The sequence below is a fragment of the Carlito syrichta genome, unplaced genomic scaffold (assembly GCF_000164805.1).
Source record: "Carlito syrichta isolate Samal-C Ts95f unplaced genomic scaffold, Tarsius_syrichta-2.0.1 Scaffold315646, whole genome shotgun sequence".
NCBI classification, from domain to species: Eukaryota; Metazoa; Chordata; class Mammalia; order Primates; family Tarsiidae; genus Carlito; species Carlito syrichta.
Genome location: NW_007259742.1, coordinates 68,305 through 86,166, shown reverse-complemented (window position 1 = coordinate 86,166; position 17,862 = coordinate 68,305). Strand labels below are relative to the sequence as shown.

The 17,862-nt window shown below is 40.9% G+C and overlaps 1 protein-coding gene across 4 annotated transcripts in view; it reads right to left on the bottom strand.

Annotated features, from left to right (window-relative positions):
* Positions 1–17,862, bottom strand: part of CCAR1 (cell division cycle and apoptosis regulator 1) — a 69,629-nt gene that overhangs the window by 37,978 nt on the left and 13,789 nt on the right. For 3 of the 4 annotated variants that reach the window (XM_008073084.1, XM_008073085.1, XM_008073086.1), the window contains exons 3-9: positions 14,131–14,303; positions 13,706–13,750; positions 9,393–9,425; positions 7,306–7,499; positions 5,618–5,732; positions 5,330–5,522; positions 242–371 (exon numbers count right to left, since the gene is read on the bottom strand). In XM_008073084.1, coding sequence (XP_008071275.1) covers positions 242–371; positions 5,330–5,522; positions 5,618–5,732; positions 7,306–7,499; positions 9,393–9,425; positions 13,706–13,750; positions 14,131–14,303 — 883 coding nt within the window. The remainder of the gene's footprint in view (positions 1–241; positions 372–5,329; positions 5,523–5,617; positions 5,733–7,305; positions 7,500–9,392; positions 9,426–13,705; positions 13,751–14,130; positions 14,304–17,862) is intronic. The other variant, XM_008073087.1, reaches the window with a different exon arrangement.

Below are 17,862 nucleotides of genomic sequence, written 5' to 3'. Positions count from 1 at the left end.
CCAAAAAAAAAAAAAAAAAAAAGGAAAGAATGAGGTGACAGGATCGCCAGAGCCCAGCAGGTCAATGCTGGGGTGGCCGTGAGTGTGACATTGCACTCTAGCCTGGGCGACGGAGTGAAACTCCAACTCAAAAACAAACAAAAACCATTTTTCAGCATATAAGGTCCAGTGGCAATAATGAATATATTCACACCATTGTGCAGCCATTATCAACATCCACAGCATACTTTTAAAAACGTACCTTCGGTCATCTTTTCTGTTAGGTACTTGATCCCCTCTGTCATTTCGTCCTGAAAATCTGGATGGTGGATCTAACCTTCGTGCTGGTTGTGGTTGTGAAACTATACGAACAGGAGGCTGCAATAAACCAGCTTTAACAAAAAAAAAAAGGAAAAAAAGTTAAAAAGAGTTCAAAAGATTAAATTTGATGAACACAGCCAAATAACAAGGAGTCGGCCGGGAGCAATGGCTCATGTCTATAATCCCAGTGCTTTGGGAGGCTAAGGTGAGAGGATTGCCTGAGCCCACAGGTTCGAGACCAGGCTGTTGGCAACCTGGTGAGACCTCATCTCTACAATAAATCAAAAAATTAGCCGGTCATGGTGGTGCATGCCTATAGTTCCAGCTACTTGGAGGCTCAGGTTAAAGGATCACCTGAGACCAGCAGATTGAAACTGTGGTGGCCGTAAGCGTGATACTGCATTCCAGCCTAGGCAAAGGGTGAGAACTCCAACTCACAATAAATAAATAAATAACAAGGAGTCGCTGTTTTTTCAAAGTTACCCTAATTTATAATTTTTGAAAAAGAATAGGTACTGTCTCGAAGAATTTTTCCTAGTACAGAAAATCAACAATTTCATTTTGAAATACTATAAATATTGATTTTATTTCTAAATAGGACAGTATAAGTAAGTCTACCTTCTCTGGTACAATACAAACATAACATAATTTGTGTGAAGATGTAAATATTTTAAGAGTACCTAAAATAAGTAAGTCATTTACAACCCAAATTAAAATACTCATCCCTGTTTCAAAGTCTCATAAGGCCATAACAACTGAAAAAGATATTTTTCTTTAAAAATTTCTCAAGGCTGGGCTTGATGACTCAGCCTGTAATCCCAGCACTTTGGGAGGCTGAGGCGAGTGGATTGCCTGAGTCTGTGGGTTCGAGACCCACTTGGGCAACATGGAATAAATTAAAAAAAAAATTAGCCGGACGTGGAAGCGTGTGGCTGTAATTCCAGCCAGTTGGAAGGCTGAGGTGGAAGGATCGCCGGAGCCCAGCAGGTCGAGGCAGCGGTAACCAGGAGCGTGTCACTGCACTCCAGTCTGGGCGACAGAGTGAGACTCCAACTCAAAAAAAAAAAGAAATTCTCAAACTCATTAGAATTACTCACTTAAAAAGTCTCTAAAGTAGGCTGGGCACAGAGGCTCATGCCTATAATCCTAGCACTTTGGGAGGCCAAGGTGAGAGGACTGCCAAGCCTATGGGTTCAAGACCAGCTGGTCAATTTGGCGAGACCTCATCTCTACAATAAATAAAAAAATTAGCCAGGTGTGGTGGCACGTGCCTGTAGTTCCAGCTACTTGGAAGGCTGAGGTGAAAGGATCACTTGAGCCCAGCAGGTAGAGGCTGTGGTGGCCATGAGCATATCACTATACCACAGCCTGGGTGACAGAGAGAGATACTCAAAAAAAAAAAAAAAAAAAAGTCTGTAAAGTAGACAGAAAAAAAAGTACACATCGAAAAAATATGAAACATAAGATACAGCATAAATACTTTCATTTTTCTTAGGTTGGGTGCGATGGCTCATGCCTATTATAGATTCCAGCACTTTGGGAGGCCAAGGTGAAAAAAGCATCGCTTGAAAAAAGCATCGCTTGAGCCCAGGAGTTTGAGATCAGCTTGAGCAACCTAGCAAGACCCTATCTGTATTTCAGAAAAAGAAAATAATACTTAATGCCTTAATGGGGGCATCTAAAAATGACACAAGAATGAGCTTGAAAAGAATCCCTTAATTATATATGGACTACTAAAAAAGAAATACATATAAAACAATGAATAAATTTAAGCCCATGAGGCCACAGTAATAATAAAAAGAGTAAGAAAGAAAAAAACAATCACCACTACTGGAGATTTTTTTTTTTTTTTTTTTGAGTTGGAGTCTCACTCTGTCACCCAGACTGGAGTGCAGTGACTGCTCCCAGTCACCGCAGCCTCGACCTGCTGGACTCTGGCGATCCTTCTGCCTCAGCCTTCCAAGTAGCTGGAACTACAGGCGTGCACTACAACACCCAGCTAATTTTTTTTTTGATTTATTGTAGAGATGAGGTCTCACCAAGTTGTCCAGGTGGGTCTCGAACCCATGAGCTCAGGCAATCCACTCACCTCAGCCTCCCAAGGCACAGGACTACAGGCTGAACCGAGTCCAGCAGAGTTGAGTTTTACCACATACTCCTTACTCTGCAAATTGGTAAATGGAACCCCCCAGTCGATAAGGAAAAGCTCTTCTCTGTAGATTAGTGACAGCTGTTAATGACCATAAGAGAGATGAAAAAATTAGAAAAATCCTCATTGAGGGTACCTGCATAATCAACTTCTGTATACCTAACCCTGAACTGTATCCCACATCTTTATAATAAAAAAATTAAACATAAATTAAAAAATGAAACCATAGCAATGAAAAAAAAAGAAGCATCAAAAAAAGAAAAAAATCCTCATTCTGAAATCTCCAATGAAATCACTGATAAAGGCAAGAATCACCTAAAGTAGGAAATGGTAAATACATTGTATAAATGGCCAGAGGGTATGTATTTTAGCAGGGTAGCTCACAGATGGTCTCTGTCACATGTTCTTTTTTTTAAACAACCCTTTAAAAATACAAACACCATTTTTAGCTCAAGAACCACACAAAATCAAGCCATGGGATACAGTTTGCCAAACCCAAACTAACATTAAATAAAAAATTGCTATAAAAGGTATTCTTGGGGTACCAAAGTATCATCCATAAATTATTTTTAAGGAAAAATAAGACTCTTATAATGGAGCGATCTATGGTCACTTCGTCTAAGTAATCAAAAGTAACATCAATAATAGTGAAACTGACAACACAGGTTTCTCTCTCTTTTTTTTTAATAGAAAGTAGGAGTTTATTTATTAAGAAGACAGAAAAGCTCATGCAGAAGGAGGGGACCTGAAAAAGGGTAGCCCAATATAGGCTTCCTAATGTGATGCAATGTGAATTACAAAGCATCAGCTACAATGTATCCTTGCCAAAATTCTTAGGATTTAACTTCTAGCCTGGGCAACCTAGCAAGACCTCATCTCTACAACAAATAAAAAAATCAGTCTGGTATAGAAGCGCATGGCTGTGCTTCCCGCTACTTGGAAGGCTGAGGCAGAAGGATTGCCTGAGCCCAGGAAGTCGAGGCTATGGTGGCCATGAGCGTGCCACTACACTCTAGCCTGGGTGACAGAGTAATACTCTTACTACAAAAAACAAAACGAGACTAAATATGAGAAATTTCCATGCACTGGTTAAAAAAAAATTAAAATTACGTGGAATAAGCAGTACAAAGCTTTTTAAAATAACACTGAACAAAAGAAGTCTTACACAGAAGATTATATAAATAGAATCACAAACTATATTCAAAAACACACAAAGCTAAATTACATTGAAAGTGAGTGAGTGTGTGAGTGTGTGTGTGTGTGTGTGTGTGTGTGTGTGTATTTTTTAGTAGGAGTCTCACTCTGTTGCCCAAGCTGAAGTGCAATAGCACGCTCATAGCCACCGCAGCCTCGACCTGATATGCTCAGGTGATCCTTCTGTCTCAGTCTTCCAAATAGCTGGAACCACAGGCGTACACTGCCACGCTCAGCTAATTTTTTGATTTATTGTGGAGTCAAGGTCTCACCATGTTGCCCAGGTTGGTCTTGAACTCATGGGCTTGGGCAATCCTCTCACCTCAGCCTCCCAAAGTGCTGAGATTATGGGCGTGAGCCACTACTGCTGGCTGAGGGTATATATTTAAAAGAAAAAAAGTACTGCAGAAGAAAAAGAGTTAGCTAGCAATGTTGCATCTTTTAATCTGAATGTTGATTACATAGGTGTTCATTTAATAACTCTTTACAATATAAAATGTCATATAATGTTGCTATATGTCAAAAAAGAAAAAGTCATAATTAGTTTATTAATGTCAATTAAGTAGGGTTCTATAAGCTAAGGCTAACTATCATTTTAAATAATTCATCTTTAAGAACATGTCCAGAGTATCAAACAATCAGTGTGCAAAAAAAGTTTTAGACCCAGCTCATCCATTTGATGGTTCAATAAGTAATTTAAAGTGATACCAACAGACTCCACATATATATAAAACCTTGCTGGCATATTTATAAGAAATAAGACTCAAAACTGTTTTCTTCCATTACAGGTCAGATACTAACAGGGGACCAGGGGATTAGTAGTTTTTGTTGTTGTGGTTTTTTTATTTGTTTTTTTTTTTGAGGGGGAGTCTCACTCTGTCGCCCAGACTGGAGTGCAGTGGCCGCTCCCGGCCACCGCAGCCTCAACCCACTGGGCTCCGGCAATCTTTCCACCTCAGCCTTCCAAGTAGCCAGAATTACAGGCACGCGCTACCATGCCCAGTTGATTTTTGATTTATTGTAGAGATGAGGTCTCACCAAGTTGCCCAGGCGAGTCTCGAACCAGCGGGCTCAGGCAATCCACTAACCTCAGCCTCCAAAAGGCGCGGGATTACAGGCTAAGTCACCAAACCCAGCGGGATTAGTAGTTTTAATATTTAAGTTCACAAAGACTGTATCTTTGAATTTCTAATTCTCTGAACTCATTTTTATCACTAAGAGCAATAAAATAAAACTACTTCTAGAAAGAGAGGCATTCTAATCTGAATTTTTTGTTTTTTTTTTTTTGAGTTGGAGTCTCACTTGTTGCCCAGACTGGAGAGTGCAGTGGCCGCTCCCGGCCACCACAGCCTCCTGCTGGGCTCCAGCGATCCTTCCACCTCAGCCTTCCAAGCAGCTGGAAATACAGACGTGCGCTATCACACCCGGCTAATTTTTTTGATTTATTTAGAGATGAGGTCTCCCCAAGTTGCCCAGGCAGTTCTCGAACACGCGGGCTGAGGCAATCCACTCACCTCAGCCTCCCAAGGTGCAGGATTACAGGCTAAGTCACCGAGCCCGGCTTAATCTGAATTTTTAAGCTTCAAGTTTTTTGGAAGTTCTTGCCTTTTTCGTAATTAAAAGCATATTGTTATTATTTTAACCACTAAAACGTTAAATACGAGTCCAAAACAAAAGCAAAGATACCTTTCTGCTGTGGCTGCTGTAACAATGGCTGTGGTTGAGTCTGCAATAGTGGTGTAATAGAAGCTGCTGAAATCTGTGCCTGTAGCAGTGACTGGGGCTGGGGCTGAGCCTGAACACCAAACGTTGTCTGTGGTGCAATTGGCTGAAGTACAGCAGGAGGGGTCTTCAGTAAAGGTTGAGTTTGGGACTGATTCTTAACAAAAATAAAGAAAAAGAAAGAAAAATCTTTGTGAATTACAAGATTCAATTACCAAGTTTCTATAATACTCAACTCATTACTTTAGGTACCTGATTTGGTAGTGTTTGAATTCTTTGTGCGTTCCATTTAAAAGGCATATTAGGATTATAAGTAGCTTCAACCAATACTCTGTCACCCACTTGGGGGGTTTTTCCTTTGACAGCACTATGAAAAAAAAGTTAAACATAATTAAAAAAGATTCCTCCAAGAGACTTATATATTTAGTATTTTAAAGTAATCTATATTAGAAATGGAAGCGTAGAACGTTCTTTTAAAAAGGAGATGTAAGCCGGGCTCGGTGGCTCAGCCTGTAATCCCGTGCCTTTGGGAGGCTGAGGTAAGTGGATTGCTTGAGCCCGCGGGTTCGAGACCCGCCTGGGTAGCGAGACCTCATCTCTACAATAAATCAAAAAAGCAGCCGGGCATGGTAGCGCACGCCTGTAATTCCAGCTACTCGGAAGGCTGAGGCAGAAGGATCGCCGGAGCCCAGCAGGCGAGGCTGCGGTGGCCGGGAGCAGCCACTGCACTCCAGTGTGGGCACCAGAGTGAGACTCCAACTCAAAAAAAAAAAAAGCAGATGTATCTTCTAAACTCATATTAGAACTTATCATGTTTCACTTTCAGAATATAAACACAAGTGAAATAAATTTACCACCTCATACTCCCCAAATACTGTGTCCATCTCTCTATATCATTTTTTACTTTTTAACCCAAGACACAGATTTGCTTTGGAATGATGAAATACAGAAAAGATAAAAAACAAAACAAAAAAATCTGGTAACTCTCTTAACAGAAAAAATCCTATAATAATGAAACTTAGTTTACCAATATAGTACTTCTAAGGAAGTTCATTAAAAATATATTCAAATATCTAAGGAAATTCATACTTCCTACAACTACTACAAGGCTATCAACAAACTGTTTTGTTTGTTTTGATTTGGAGTCTCACTCTTTTGCCCAGGCTGGAGTGCAGTGACACGCTCATGGCCACCGCAGCTCGACCTGCTGGGTTCAGGCGATCCTTCCACCTCAGCCTTCCAAGTAGCTGGAACTACAGGAATGTGCCACCACGCTCGGCTAATTTTTTGATTTATTGTAGAGATGAAGTCTTGTCAATGTGCAAAGGCTGGTCTCAAACCTGTGAGCTCAGGCTATACTCTCACCTTAGTCTCAAAAGTGCTGGAATTATAGGCGTGAGCCACCGTGCCTGGCCAATATACTATTTTGAATGAATGTTAGTTCAACATTTGATCCTATTAATTAATTAAAAAAAAAAAAAAAGATTTGAAAAATGTTTAGTTTTTTCTTAGAGACAGGGTTTCACGTTGCCCAGACGAGTCTTGAACTCCTAGTCTCATATGATCCTCCCACTCAGCCTTACGAGTAGCTGGGATTACAACTGTGAGCCACCCCACCCAGCTAAAAAACAATTTTCTAATCTATATTGTCATTAGATATGTCAAACAGAAGATAAGATTTTTTAAAACATGACTATTTCAACCCCCAGTACCCCTAAGTCTGCCCAAGAGTATTATTAGAAAAGCCACCTAACTCCTGTAAAGCATTTATAAAGAATTCACCAGAACTAATTTGTTAATAATCATCACACTCTTCATAAAAAACATCATAAGCACAAATATAATACAAGGTTGAATGATTAAAATAGAAAATTATAGCTAAGCTACAATCTTGCTTTATGCTGAACTTAAGAAGCCATGAGCCAAGACCTAATGTTTACCTAAGCTGAAAGAATACATCTTCATCCACAAATCCAAATGTATCATGTAGTTTTGTGACCACCCCTGTGAAAACACGCTGCTTCTGAGGTTGAGTTTGTTGCTGACTGGACCTTGGTGATGGATATGATACAGTTATCTGTGCTGTAGGCTGAGGGGAAGACAGGCTAATGCTTGTAGGCAGTGCAACAGCTGGCTATAAAACAAAATCAACATCAAATTAAGGAATGATCTGAAATTGTCTAAAACTGTTAAATAACTGTTTTTTAAAATATATAATATAGATAGGATCTCGCTATGTTGCCTAGGCTGGTCTCAAACTTCAAGACTCAAGTGATTGTCCTACCTTGGCCTTATAAAGTACTGGGATTACAGGTATGAGCCACAGTACTCGGCCTAAAAACAACTACTTAAAACTAACCCAGGATGTTAAACACAAATTAATATATTTGAAGTTAAAAGGTACACATGTACATCTCAAAAGTGAGCGTCAAATCTGAAATAATATAAATTATTTTGAACCTATTTCATCATAAATTTCCCTTAGAAGTACTGCTCAAAGAAAAAAAGTATAATGATGCAACAAGCTTAAAAAACACTGCCAGGCCGGGCTCAGTGGCTCAGCCTGTAATCCCGGCACTTTGGGAGGCTGAGGCAAGTGGACTGCCTGAGCCCACGGGTTAGAGACTAGCCTGGGTAACTTGGTGAGACCTCATCTTCACAATAAATAAATAAAAAATTAGTCGGGCATGGTGGCGTGTGCCTGTACTTCCAACTACTTGGAAGGCTGAGGCAGAAGGATCACCTGAGCCCAGCAGATCGATGCTGGGGTGGCCGTGAGTGTGCCACTACACTCCAGCCTGGGCAAGAGTGAGACTCCGACTCAAAAAAAAACAAAAAACAAAAAACAATGCCTATTTTAAACCACTCTTAAAAATTAAAAATCCATACTACCATAATAAAGGCTCAGGAAGATCCTATATACAGAAAAGGAACTCACCATTTCTTATACTTTGACCATAAAATAATTTTCTCATGAAATTTCTTTAACATCTTAAGACAATAACACTTTATAGGCACAGTATGGGAAGTGCTATTCTAAGAAACAAAACTTCTACAGCTTTTCTACTTAATTAGGAAATTCTACTGTTGAGGACTGGAAATATGAGATAGATGTTAGTTGATTTTAATTCTTTAATAAAAACAGAGTGAAGCTGATTTCTCAATTGAAGTGAACTTTATTTTTAAAAAATAAGTAAGAGATTTAAGACTACAAAGGTACAAAAAGTTATAGAGTAAAAAGCTTCTCTCCTATCCCTGTTCCTCAGCAAGGCAGTTCTCTCACCAGGAAGCAATCATAGTACATAAAATCAGTATATAAAGAGGTTTTGCTTCCTTTAACAGTTGCATAGTATTTTACTCTATGTACATACATATGTACCTCAGCCCTGAGACAAACCAACAGTCTGTTTTTGTAGACTCTATAAGCTAAGAATGCCTTTCGCACTTTTAATGGGTTGTAAAATAGAAAAGGAATATGTGACAGACTGTAAGTGGTCTGCAAAGCCTAAGGCAGTACCACATATAAAAAGTTCAAAACTTTTTAATGCTGCCCCCAAAAAACTAAGCTTTACCTGCTAAGGTGGAGTTGAAAAAGAGATAACATGGGCAAAAAATTTCCAAAAACATAAGCTACAAAAAGGTAAAAGTAAAAATCAGTATTAAGTTTAAAATATAACCTCATATTTACTAAAACTTTATCATAGAAGAAACTATAATCATAAAGCACAAAACATAAAATAGCACTTAAAAAAAATTTTTTTTTGTAGAGACAGGGGTCTCACTTTGTTGCCAAGGCTGGTTTCTAACTCCTGGGATCAAATGATCCACCTGCCTCAACCTCCGAAAGTGCTGGGATTACAGACATGAGCCACCACACCTGGGTCCTCCCATCTTTATTTAGCATTATACTGTTAAATTATTACATAAATAACAAGTATCTTTAACTCTGAAAGAAAAACTAGGAGAGAAATAAAACTTTATTCTTCATTCAAACATCCAAAAAGAAATAAAGTAACACCAAACTAACCTGTGTTAAGAGGGTCTGCTGGGGTTGCTGTAACTGAAAATAGAAAAAAAAAATAAAGGAAAAAATAATCAGGTGAGAAATGTTTCATAGACACTGTTTAAAAAAAGAAAGAAAGAAGCCGGGCTCAGTGGCTCAGCCTGTAATCCCGCGCTTTGGGAGGCTGAGGTGAGTGAATTGTCTGAGCCCGTGAGTTTGAGACCCGCCTGGGCAACTTGGCGAGATCTCATCTCTACAATAAAATCAAAAAATTAGCCGGGCGTGGTAGTGTGCGCCTATAGTACCAGCTGCTTGGAAGGCTGAGGCGGAAGGATCACCGGAGCCCAGAAGGTAGAGGCTATGGTGGCTGGGAGTGGCCACTGCACTCCAGTCTGGGTGACAGAGTGAGACTCCAACTCAAAAAAAAAAAAAAAAAAAAGAAAGAAAGAAAAAAACACCTACTAATCTAGATACTTGATTTTATTTTTCTGTTTATTTTTCTGAGATGAGGTTTCATTCTGTTGCCCAGACTGAACTACAGTGGCAAGAGTCCAACTCACTGCAGCCTCAACCTCCTGAACTCAAGTGATCCTCCCACCTCAGCCTTCTGAGTACCTGCTATACCTGCTACTACAGGCATTTCACCACCACAACTGGCTAATTTTTCAATTTTTTTGAAGAGACAAGGTCTCACTATATTGCCCAGGCTGGTCTCAAAATTCCCAGGCTAAAGCAATCATCCAGCCTCAGCCTCCCAAAGTGCTAGGATTACAGGCATAAGACATCGTACCCAGTCACTTTATTTATAGGTAAAACGTGAAAAGTAACAGAGTTCATTAGGAATAAGAGTTCCTACAACTATTTCTTTCTTTTTCTTTTTTTTTTTTTTGAGTTGGAGTCTCACTCTGTTGCCCAGACTGGAGTACAATGGCTGCTCCTGGCCACCAAAGCCTCGACCCGCTGGGCTCCAGCGATTCTTCCGCCTCAGCCTTCCAAGTAGCTGGAACTACAGGCGCACGCTACCACGCCCGGCTAATTTTCTGATTTATTGTAGAGATGAGGTCTTGCCAAGCTGCCTGGGCAGGTCTTGAACCCGCGGGCTCAGGCAATCCACTCACCTCAGCCTCCCAAAGCTTAGGCGTACAGGCTGAGCCACTGAGCCCAGCTCCTACAACTATTTCTAACGACTGCAGACTCGACATGTAACTCACTCGATAATATATACTTAGCTACATTTAATAAAAATTAATATTTTGATGTTATTTCATTGGTATACCATCTAAAATAAAACCACACAAGTCTCTAAAAGAAATGGTTTCTAGTTCCACAATGGGTTATGCTACAGAAATGATTCAATATTATCAGCAGGCTATTTGTATGAAAAAATATCACTAGCTATCCATCCAATTCATATATATATCCTAAAATGAGAAGCACTACTGATGGTCAGATTCACCATTCAAGCATGGGGACCACATACTCTGACATAGAGTTTTTCTGGAAATAGCAGAGTATACCCCATTACCAGAAAGTAAAAGAAATTGGTGTGCGGGAGAGAAAATTTAAAACTCTAGAACAGAAACTTCACTAAGGCTAGGATAAAAGAACCCACATAAGGTTCTAATCCAAAATACTCAGTTTACCTGGAGTCACCATATATTAAAGGTTAAATCACACCAAAATACTATTTTTCTATAAGTCATGGACAGTTCAGCAGTACTGTTTTTGTTTTTTGTTTTAATTTTGAAGATGTAGGGTACAATTCAGGGATAGGTACACAAATGCTCATTATGCAGATACCCTTGTTGATAAGGTGTGCCTCCCTGTCCCCAGCAGTTTCCCACTACTGCCAATCCTGCCCCCACCTCAGCAGTTTACTATTACCAGCAGTACTGTTTTTTAAGAGAAAAATGATTGAAGGCCAGAGGTGGTGGCTCATGCCTACAATCCCAACATTTTGGGAGGCCAAGGCAGGAAAACTGCTCAAGCCCAGGAGTTTGAGATAAGCCTAGGCAACACAGCAAGACCTTGTCTCTATAAAAAAACTAGGAAAAAAAAGGGTGATTGAGTATTGCCTTTTTCATATGACTAAACCTAACACATTATAATTTTTAACAATGTAATTCATGAGTACTAAAATAAGTCAGAAGATGTTTTGAAAACAAGAAAACTGACTTTAAGGTCAATCTTTTATCACTTTTAAAGAAGTTCAAAGCAATTACTAGTGGGATACTGTAATCTTCAGGGAAAATGCAGTGCTTCTGAAACCTGAAAAGGCTTAAGCCAAGGATGAAACTGGGCCATGAATCCAGGGACAGGAACTTAGTGGATTGAGAAGCCTGATGCTCCTCCATATTACCTTTGAATCAACTTTTTGGTCCCTCTCTCTTATACTCCCTTTTGCTCTCCTGACTGCTTTAAGGTCCTGAAACTTACTAATGGCATCGAGGACTAAAGATTACACTCTGGGCCAGGCATGATGGCTGAAGCTTATAATCTCAGCACTTTGGGAGGTCGAGGTGAGGGGATTGCCTGAGCCTACGCATTTCAGAATAGACTCGGCAACTTGGGGAGACATGATCTCTACAGGTCGACGCTGGGGTGGCAATGAGCATGCCGCTGCACTCCAGTCTGGGCAATGGAGTGAGACTCCAACTCAAAAAAAAAAAAAAGAAAAAGATTACCCTCTGGCCCTAGACAAGCATAGAATAGGGTGCTGAGGCTAGAGACTATCTAGAATTTAGTAGGACAAATTATCTTTTTCTTGAAAATCTTGTCCTTGAGTTCAGTTTTTCTTACCTCATCATATCACAGATGGAAGACCTTGAGAAAAATGATTAGAATATGAGTCTAAGAAAAAGGGGCCAAAGAAACTTGATTTTGGTCTAAATCAGGAGTTTTCAAATTGTTCAAATGTGCCTTCAGAATACCCTACAAGGGAAGGCTTCCTTTCATTTTCCACAATTCCATTTTAGTATTTTGTGTATTGGATTTCCATATACTATTTCATTAATAAAAAGAAAAGGCTGGGCATGGTGGTTCACGTCTATAATCCCAGCACTTTGGGAGGCTGAGACAAAACAACTACTTTAGCCCAGGAATACGAGACAAGCCTGGGCACCAGAGCGAGACTTCGTCTCTACAGAAAATAAAAAATGTAGCCAGGCAAGGTGGCATATGCCTATAGTTCCAGCTACTTGGGAGGCTGAGGCAGAAGGATTGCCTGAGCCCAAGAGGACGAGGCTGCAGTGAGCTGTGATAGTGCCACTGCATTCTAGCCTAAGCAACAGAATGAAACTCCGACCCAAAGAAAAAAAAGAAAGGGAAGGTGAAGGTCCTGCTGCTTAAAAAAAAAAAATACGCCAGGCTTGGTGGCTCAGCCTGTAATCCCACGCCTTCGGGAGGCTGAGGTGAGTGGATTGCCTGAGCCTGCGGGTTTGAGACCCACCTGGGCAGCGAGATCTCATCTCTACAATAAATAAAAAATCAGCCGGGTGTGGTAGCGCATGCCTGTAATTCCAGCTACTTGGAAGGTTGAGGCGGTAGGATCACCAGAGCACAGCAGGTCGAGGCCGCAATGGCCAGGAGCAGCCACTGCACACCAGTCTGGGCGACAGAGTGAGACTCCAACTCAAAAAAAAAAAAACAAAACACAAGCCGGGCTTGGTGGCTCAGCCTGTAATCCTGCGCCTTTGGGAGGCTGAGGTGAGTGGATTGCCTGAGCCCGCGGGTTCATGACCGGCCTGGGCAACCTGGCGAGACCTCATCTCTACAATAAATCAAAAATTAGCCGGGCATGGTAGCGCGCGCCTGTAGTTCCAGCTCCTTGGAAGGCTGAGGTGGAAGGATCTCCGGAGTCCAGCAGGTCGAGGCTGCGGTGGCCGGGAGCGTGCCACTGCACTCCAGTCTGGGCGATAGAGTGAGACTCCAACTCAAAAAAAAAAAAAAAAAATACAAGATGAAAGCCAGGATGACCAATGTCGGGTTTAGGCTTCAAGTAGGAAAAAAGAGTTTTTCATTTTCACATGTGATCTAGCTCAGCAGAGTTGGCCCAAAGGATCCAGACAAGAATATAGTACCATGACTTCAGTAATAAGGTGATTCTTTCCAGATTAACTGTGACAAAGATTGGCTACCAGTTGACGATTTGGGTTTTTAGGAAGTCCCTCCTATCTTCTTCACCCTGAGAGACATTCCTTTTCTCCCACTTCAGTCCCTCCCAAAGAATTAATAGCACACATTAATGTAGCTGATGGGAATAAAAATCTATATCAATTGAACTTTTAAGCAAATGGCTATTTTAAAATCAGTTGTTAATATGGAAAATATAAACTAACCTGTTGTTGCACACTATACAAGGCCTGCTGAGGTTGTGAATATTGCTGAAAGATTTAAAACAAAGATTTTTCAAAGGAAAACAGAGGTATTAGTTTTATTCATTATCAAAAATAATATGAATAGAAATACATAAAACTACACTAAAAAGAAATTTTCTGCAACAGTCAAACTTCATCTAAATAAACAAAATGGTGATTACTTATATATTGACAACCACCAAGAACTGAATTTTGCCCAAATAATTAAGGTATAAAAACTGCCCAATTTAAGAACTTAAGAATTTAGACTATTGAACCAGAAAAAAACAATTAAGACAGCAAAATTCCACAACTCTTCAATCTTTATAAAAAGAAGGTAGCAACCCTGGCCAATAAGATTTTACTAAGTTTTCTGCATCATATAATAAAACCTTGTAAAGATTCACCTGTTGCAATGCAGCCGCTGCAGCTGCAGCTTGTTGTTGCAGTGCAGCAGTCTGAGTTAACTGATAGTTTGCTGGGGTTTGTGTAGTAAGGCCTGCTGCTGCCAACGCAGTTTGCTGTGTATAAATAGTAGGAGATGCTCCAAGGAGTGATGGCTGTTGAACACCCAGTGCAGCTGAAATGACATTAAAAAGGGGGAAAAATCAATATCATGAAGGAGACTACAAAATCAGTATATTGAAGAAATATCTGCACTCCCATGTTCACTGTAGCATTATTCACAAGTCAAGATATGGAAATAGCCCAAGTGTCCATTAATACACAGCAGGTAAAGAAAATGTGGTATATATACACAATGGAATATTATTCACCCTTAAAAAAGAAAATGCTGTCATTTGCAACCACATGAATGAACCCGGAGGACATTCTATTAAGAGAAATAAGCCAGGTACAGAAAGGCAAATATCATATGATCTCACTTGTGCGGAGTGTAAAAAAGTTGAAAGTAAGAAAAATACCCAAACGGTATCTCCTGGAACAATAACCACTAGCTCCCTGGGTCATTAAAATTTGAAAAAAAGAAGTCTAAAGTTCAAAAAGTTTACAAAGCTGAATTAAACTTGCGGCTGGCAGGTGGAAGTGGGAATTGGGCAGATATTGGTCTAGGGTTTCAGTTAGGAAAAATAAGTTTAAGAGCTCTATTATAGCTGGGTGCGGTGGTTCACGCCTATAATCTCAGCACTTCGGGAGGCCAAGGTCAGAGAACTGCCTGAGCCCAAAGGTTCAAGACCAGCCTGGGCAACTTGGCGAGAACTCATCTCTACAATTTAAAAAAAAATTAGCCAGGTTTGGTGGCTCAGCCTGTAATCCCAGCGCTTTGGGAGGCCAAGGCGAGTGGATTGCCTAAGCCTGCAGGTTCGAGACCCACCTGGGCAACTTGACGAGACCTCATCACTACAATCAATCAAAAAATTAGCCAGACATGGTAGCGCGCGCCTGTAGTTCCAGCTACTTGGAAAGCTGAGGTGGAAGGATCGCCAGAGCCCAGCACGTGGAGGCTGCGGTGTCAGGAAGTATGCCACTGCACTCCAGTCTGGGCGACAGAGTGAGACTCCAACTCAAAAAATTAAAATTAAAATTAAAAATAAATTAAAAATACACAAAAACAAAGGCAGTGAGTTATCTCAAATGACCATTTAGTCATTTACAGATGGAATTCCTTGTTCTACTTTTTCCCTCCTCTCTACTGCACTTGACAAGTCTTAAAAAACACACATGGCAGGGCGTGGTGGTTCACATCTGTAATCCTAGCACTTTGGGAAGCAGAGTCGAGAGGATTGCCTGATTCCAGGGGTTAGAGACCAGTCTGGGCAACTTGCTGAGACCTCATCTCTACAACAAAACAAAAAATTAGCAGGGCGTGCTGGTACATGCCAATGGTTCCAGTTACTGAAGTATCACCTGAGCCCCACAGGTCAAAACTGCGGTGGTCGACTAGGGACTACACTCCAGTCTGGGCAGAGTGAGACTCTGACTTAAAAGAAAAAAAAGAGTAATTAAGTAAAACTTACAGTCTAGCACTGTACTTCCCAAAGCTGGAACAATGACCACTAGCTCCCTGGGACATTAAAATTTGAAAAAGAAGAGGTCTAAAGCTTAAAGAAAGTTCACAAAACTGAATTTAGCATATATTTTATTGCAGTATTTCTTAGAACCTCTAATAAGACACAGCATTATCAGTCTCAAAAAGTTGGCTATATGATTTTCTTAATGGTGTCTAGGGAAAAAAAAAAAAGTGGCCATAAATACAGTAATATTTGTTCATGGAACACTCCCTTCCCCAAAGTATCTAGCATGTATCTGAGAACAACCTTAAAAAACACTGTTTTATACCTATTAGATAACAACCCTATTGATATAACAAGAAAGAGCATTAACAAACCAAAACAAGGTAACCTACTCTAGAATATCCTAAATAATCTTTTGAAGTTTGAGTTTTATCATCTGTTAGTTGTTTTATGAGTCCAGATTAGGCCGGGTCCAGTGGCCCAAGCCTATAATCCCAGCAGTTTGGAAAGTCCAGGTGAAAGGATTGCCTGAGCCCACGGGTTAGAGACCAGCCTGGGCAACTTGCTGAGACCCCCACCCTCTACAATAAATAAAAAAATTAGCCAGGCATGGTGCCGTGTACTTGTAGTTCCAGCTTACTTGGAAGACTAAGACAGAAGGATCACCTGAGCCCAACAGGTTGAGGCTGCGGTGGCTGGGAGCGTGCCACTGCCCTCCAGCCTGGGTGACAGAGTAAGACTCCTACTCAAAAAAATAAAATAAAAATAAAACAGGCCGGGCTCGGTGGCTTAGTCTGTAATCCTGTGTCTTGGGAGGCCGAGGTGAATGAATGAATTGCCTGAGCCCGTGGGTTTGAGACCCGTCTGGGCACCTTGGCAAGACCTCATCTCTACAATAAATAATAATAAAAAAAATTAGCAGGGCGTGGTAGCGCATGCCTGTAGTTCCAGCTACTTGGAAGGCTGAGGGGAAGGATTGACGGAGCCCAGCAGGTCGAGGCTGTGGTGGCCGGGAACAGCCACTGCACTACGGTCTGGGTGACAGAGTGAGACTCCAACTCAAAAAACAAAAAAGAAAAAAACAAAAACAAGAAAAAAACCCCCAAAACAAATCAACAGTAATAAAATTAGACCAAAACATGGCCTTGTATATGTCAATGCACTCCAGCTTGGGCAAGAGTGGAGACTCCTACTCAAAAAATCCAAAAATCAAAAAAATGGCAAGACATTGTCTCTAAAATGAATAAAAAAATTACACATGCATAGTAGCATGTACCTGTAGTCCCAACTACTTGGAAGCCTGAGGCAGAAAGATCACCTGTCTAGCAAGTTGAGACTGTGGTGCCATGATCATGCTACTGCACTGCAGTGTGGGCTGAAAGAGTTAAACGCCACCCCCCCCCAAAAAAAGTTACAAGCCAGGAGTTTAAGGCTGCAATGAGTTATGACTGCACTACCAAAGCAGTCTGGGCAACAGAGCAAGACCTTGTCTCAAAAAATAAATAATAATTTTTTTTTTAATTTACAAAAGAAAATCCCAGAAATCATGAATCATGTTTAGAATTTTTGTAAATTTCAAATTACTCTCCACAAAAACCCTGTTTTTTGTTTTTTATTTTTAATTGGAGTCACCAGGCCTTGACCTGCTGGGCTCCGGCGACCCTTCCGCCTGAGTCTTCCAAGTAACTGAACTACATGTGCACTCTACCACGCCTGGCTAATTTTTTTTAATTTATTTTAGAGACGAGGTCTCACCAAGTTGCCCAGGTGGGTCTCGAACCCTTGAGCTCAGGGAATCCACTCGCCTCAGCCTCTCAAAGTGCCAGGATTACAGGCTGAGTCACTGAGACAGGCCTGATTTTTTTTTTTTTTTTTTTTGAGTTGGAGTCTCACTGTGTCACCCAGACTGGAGTGCAGTGGCCGCTTCCAGTCACTACAGCCTCGACCTGCTGGGCTCAGGCAATCCTTCCACCTCAGGCTTCCAAGTAGCTGGAATTACAGGTGTGCACTGCCACGCCCGGCTAATTTTTTGATTTATTGTAGAAATGAGGTCTTACCAAGTTGCCCAGTTGGGTCTCCAACCCGTGAACTAGGCAATCCACTCACCTCGGCCTCCCAAAGCATGGGATTACAGGCTGAGCCACCGAGCCCGGCTCTGATTTTTTT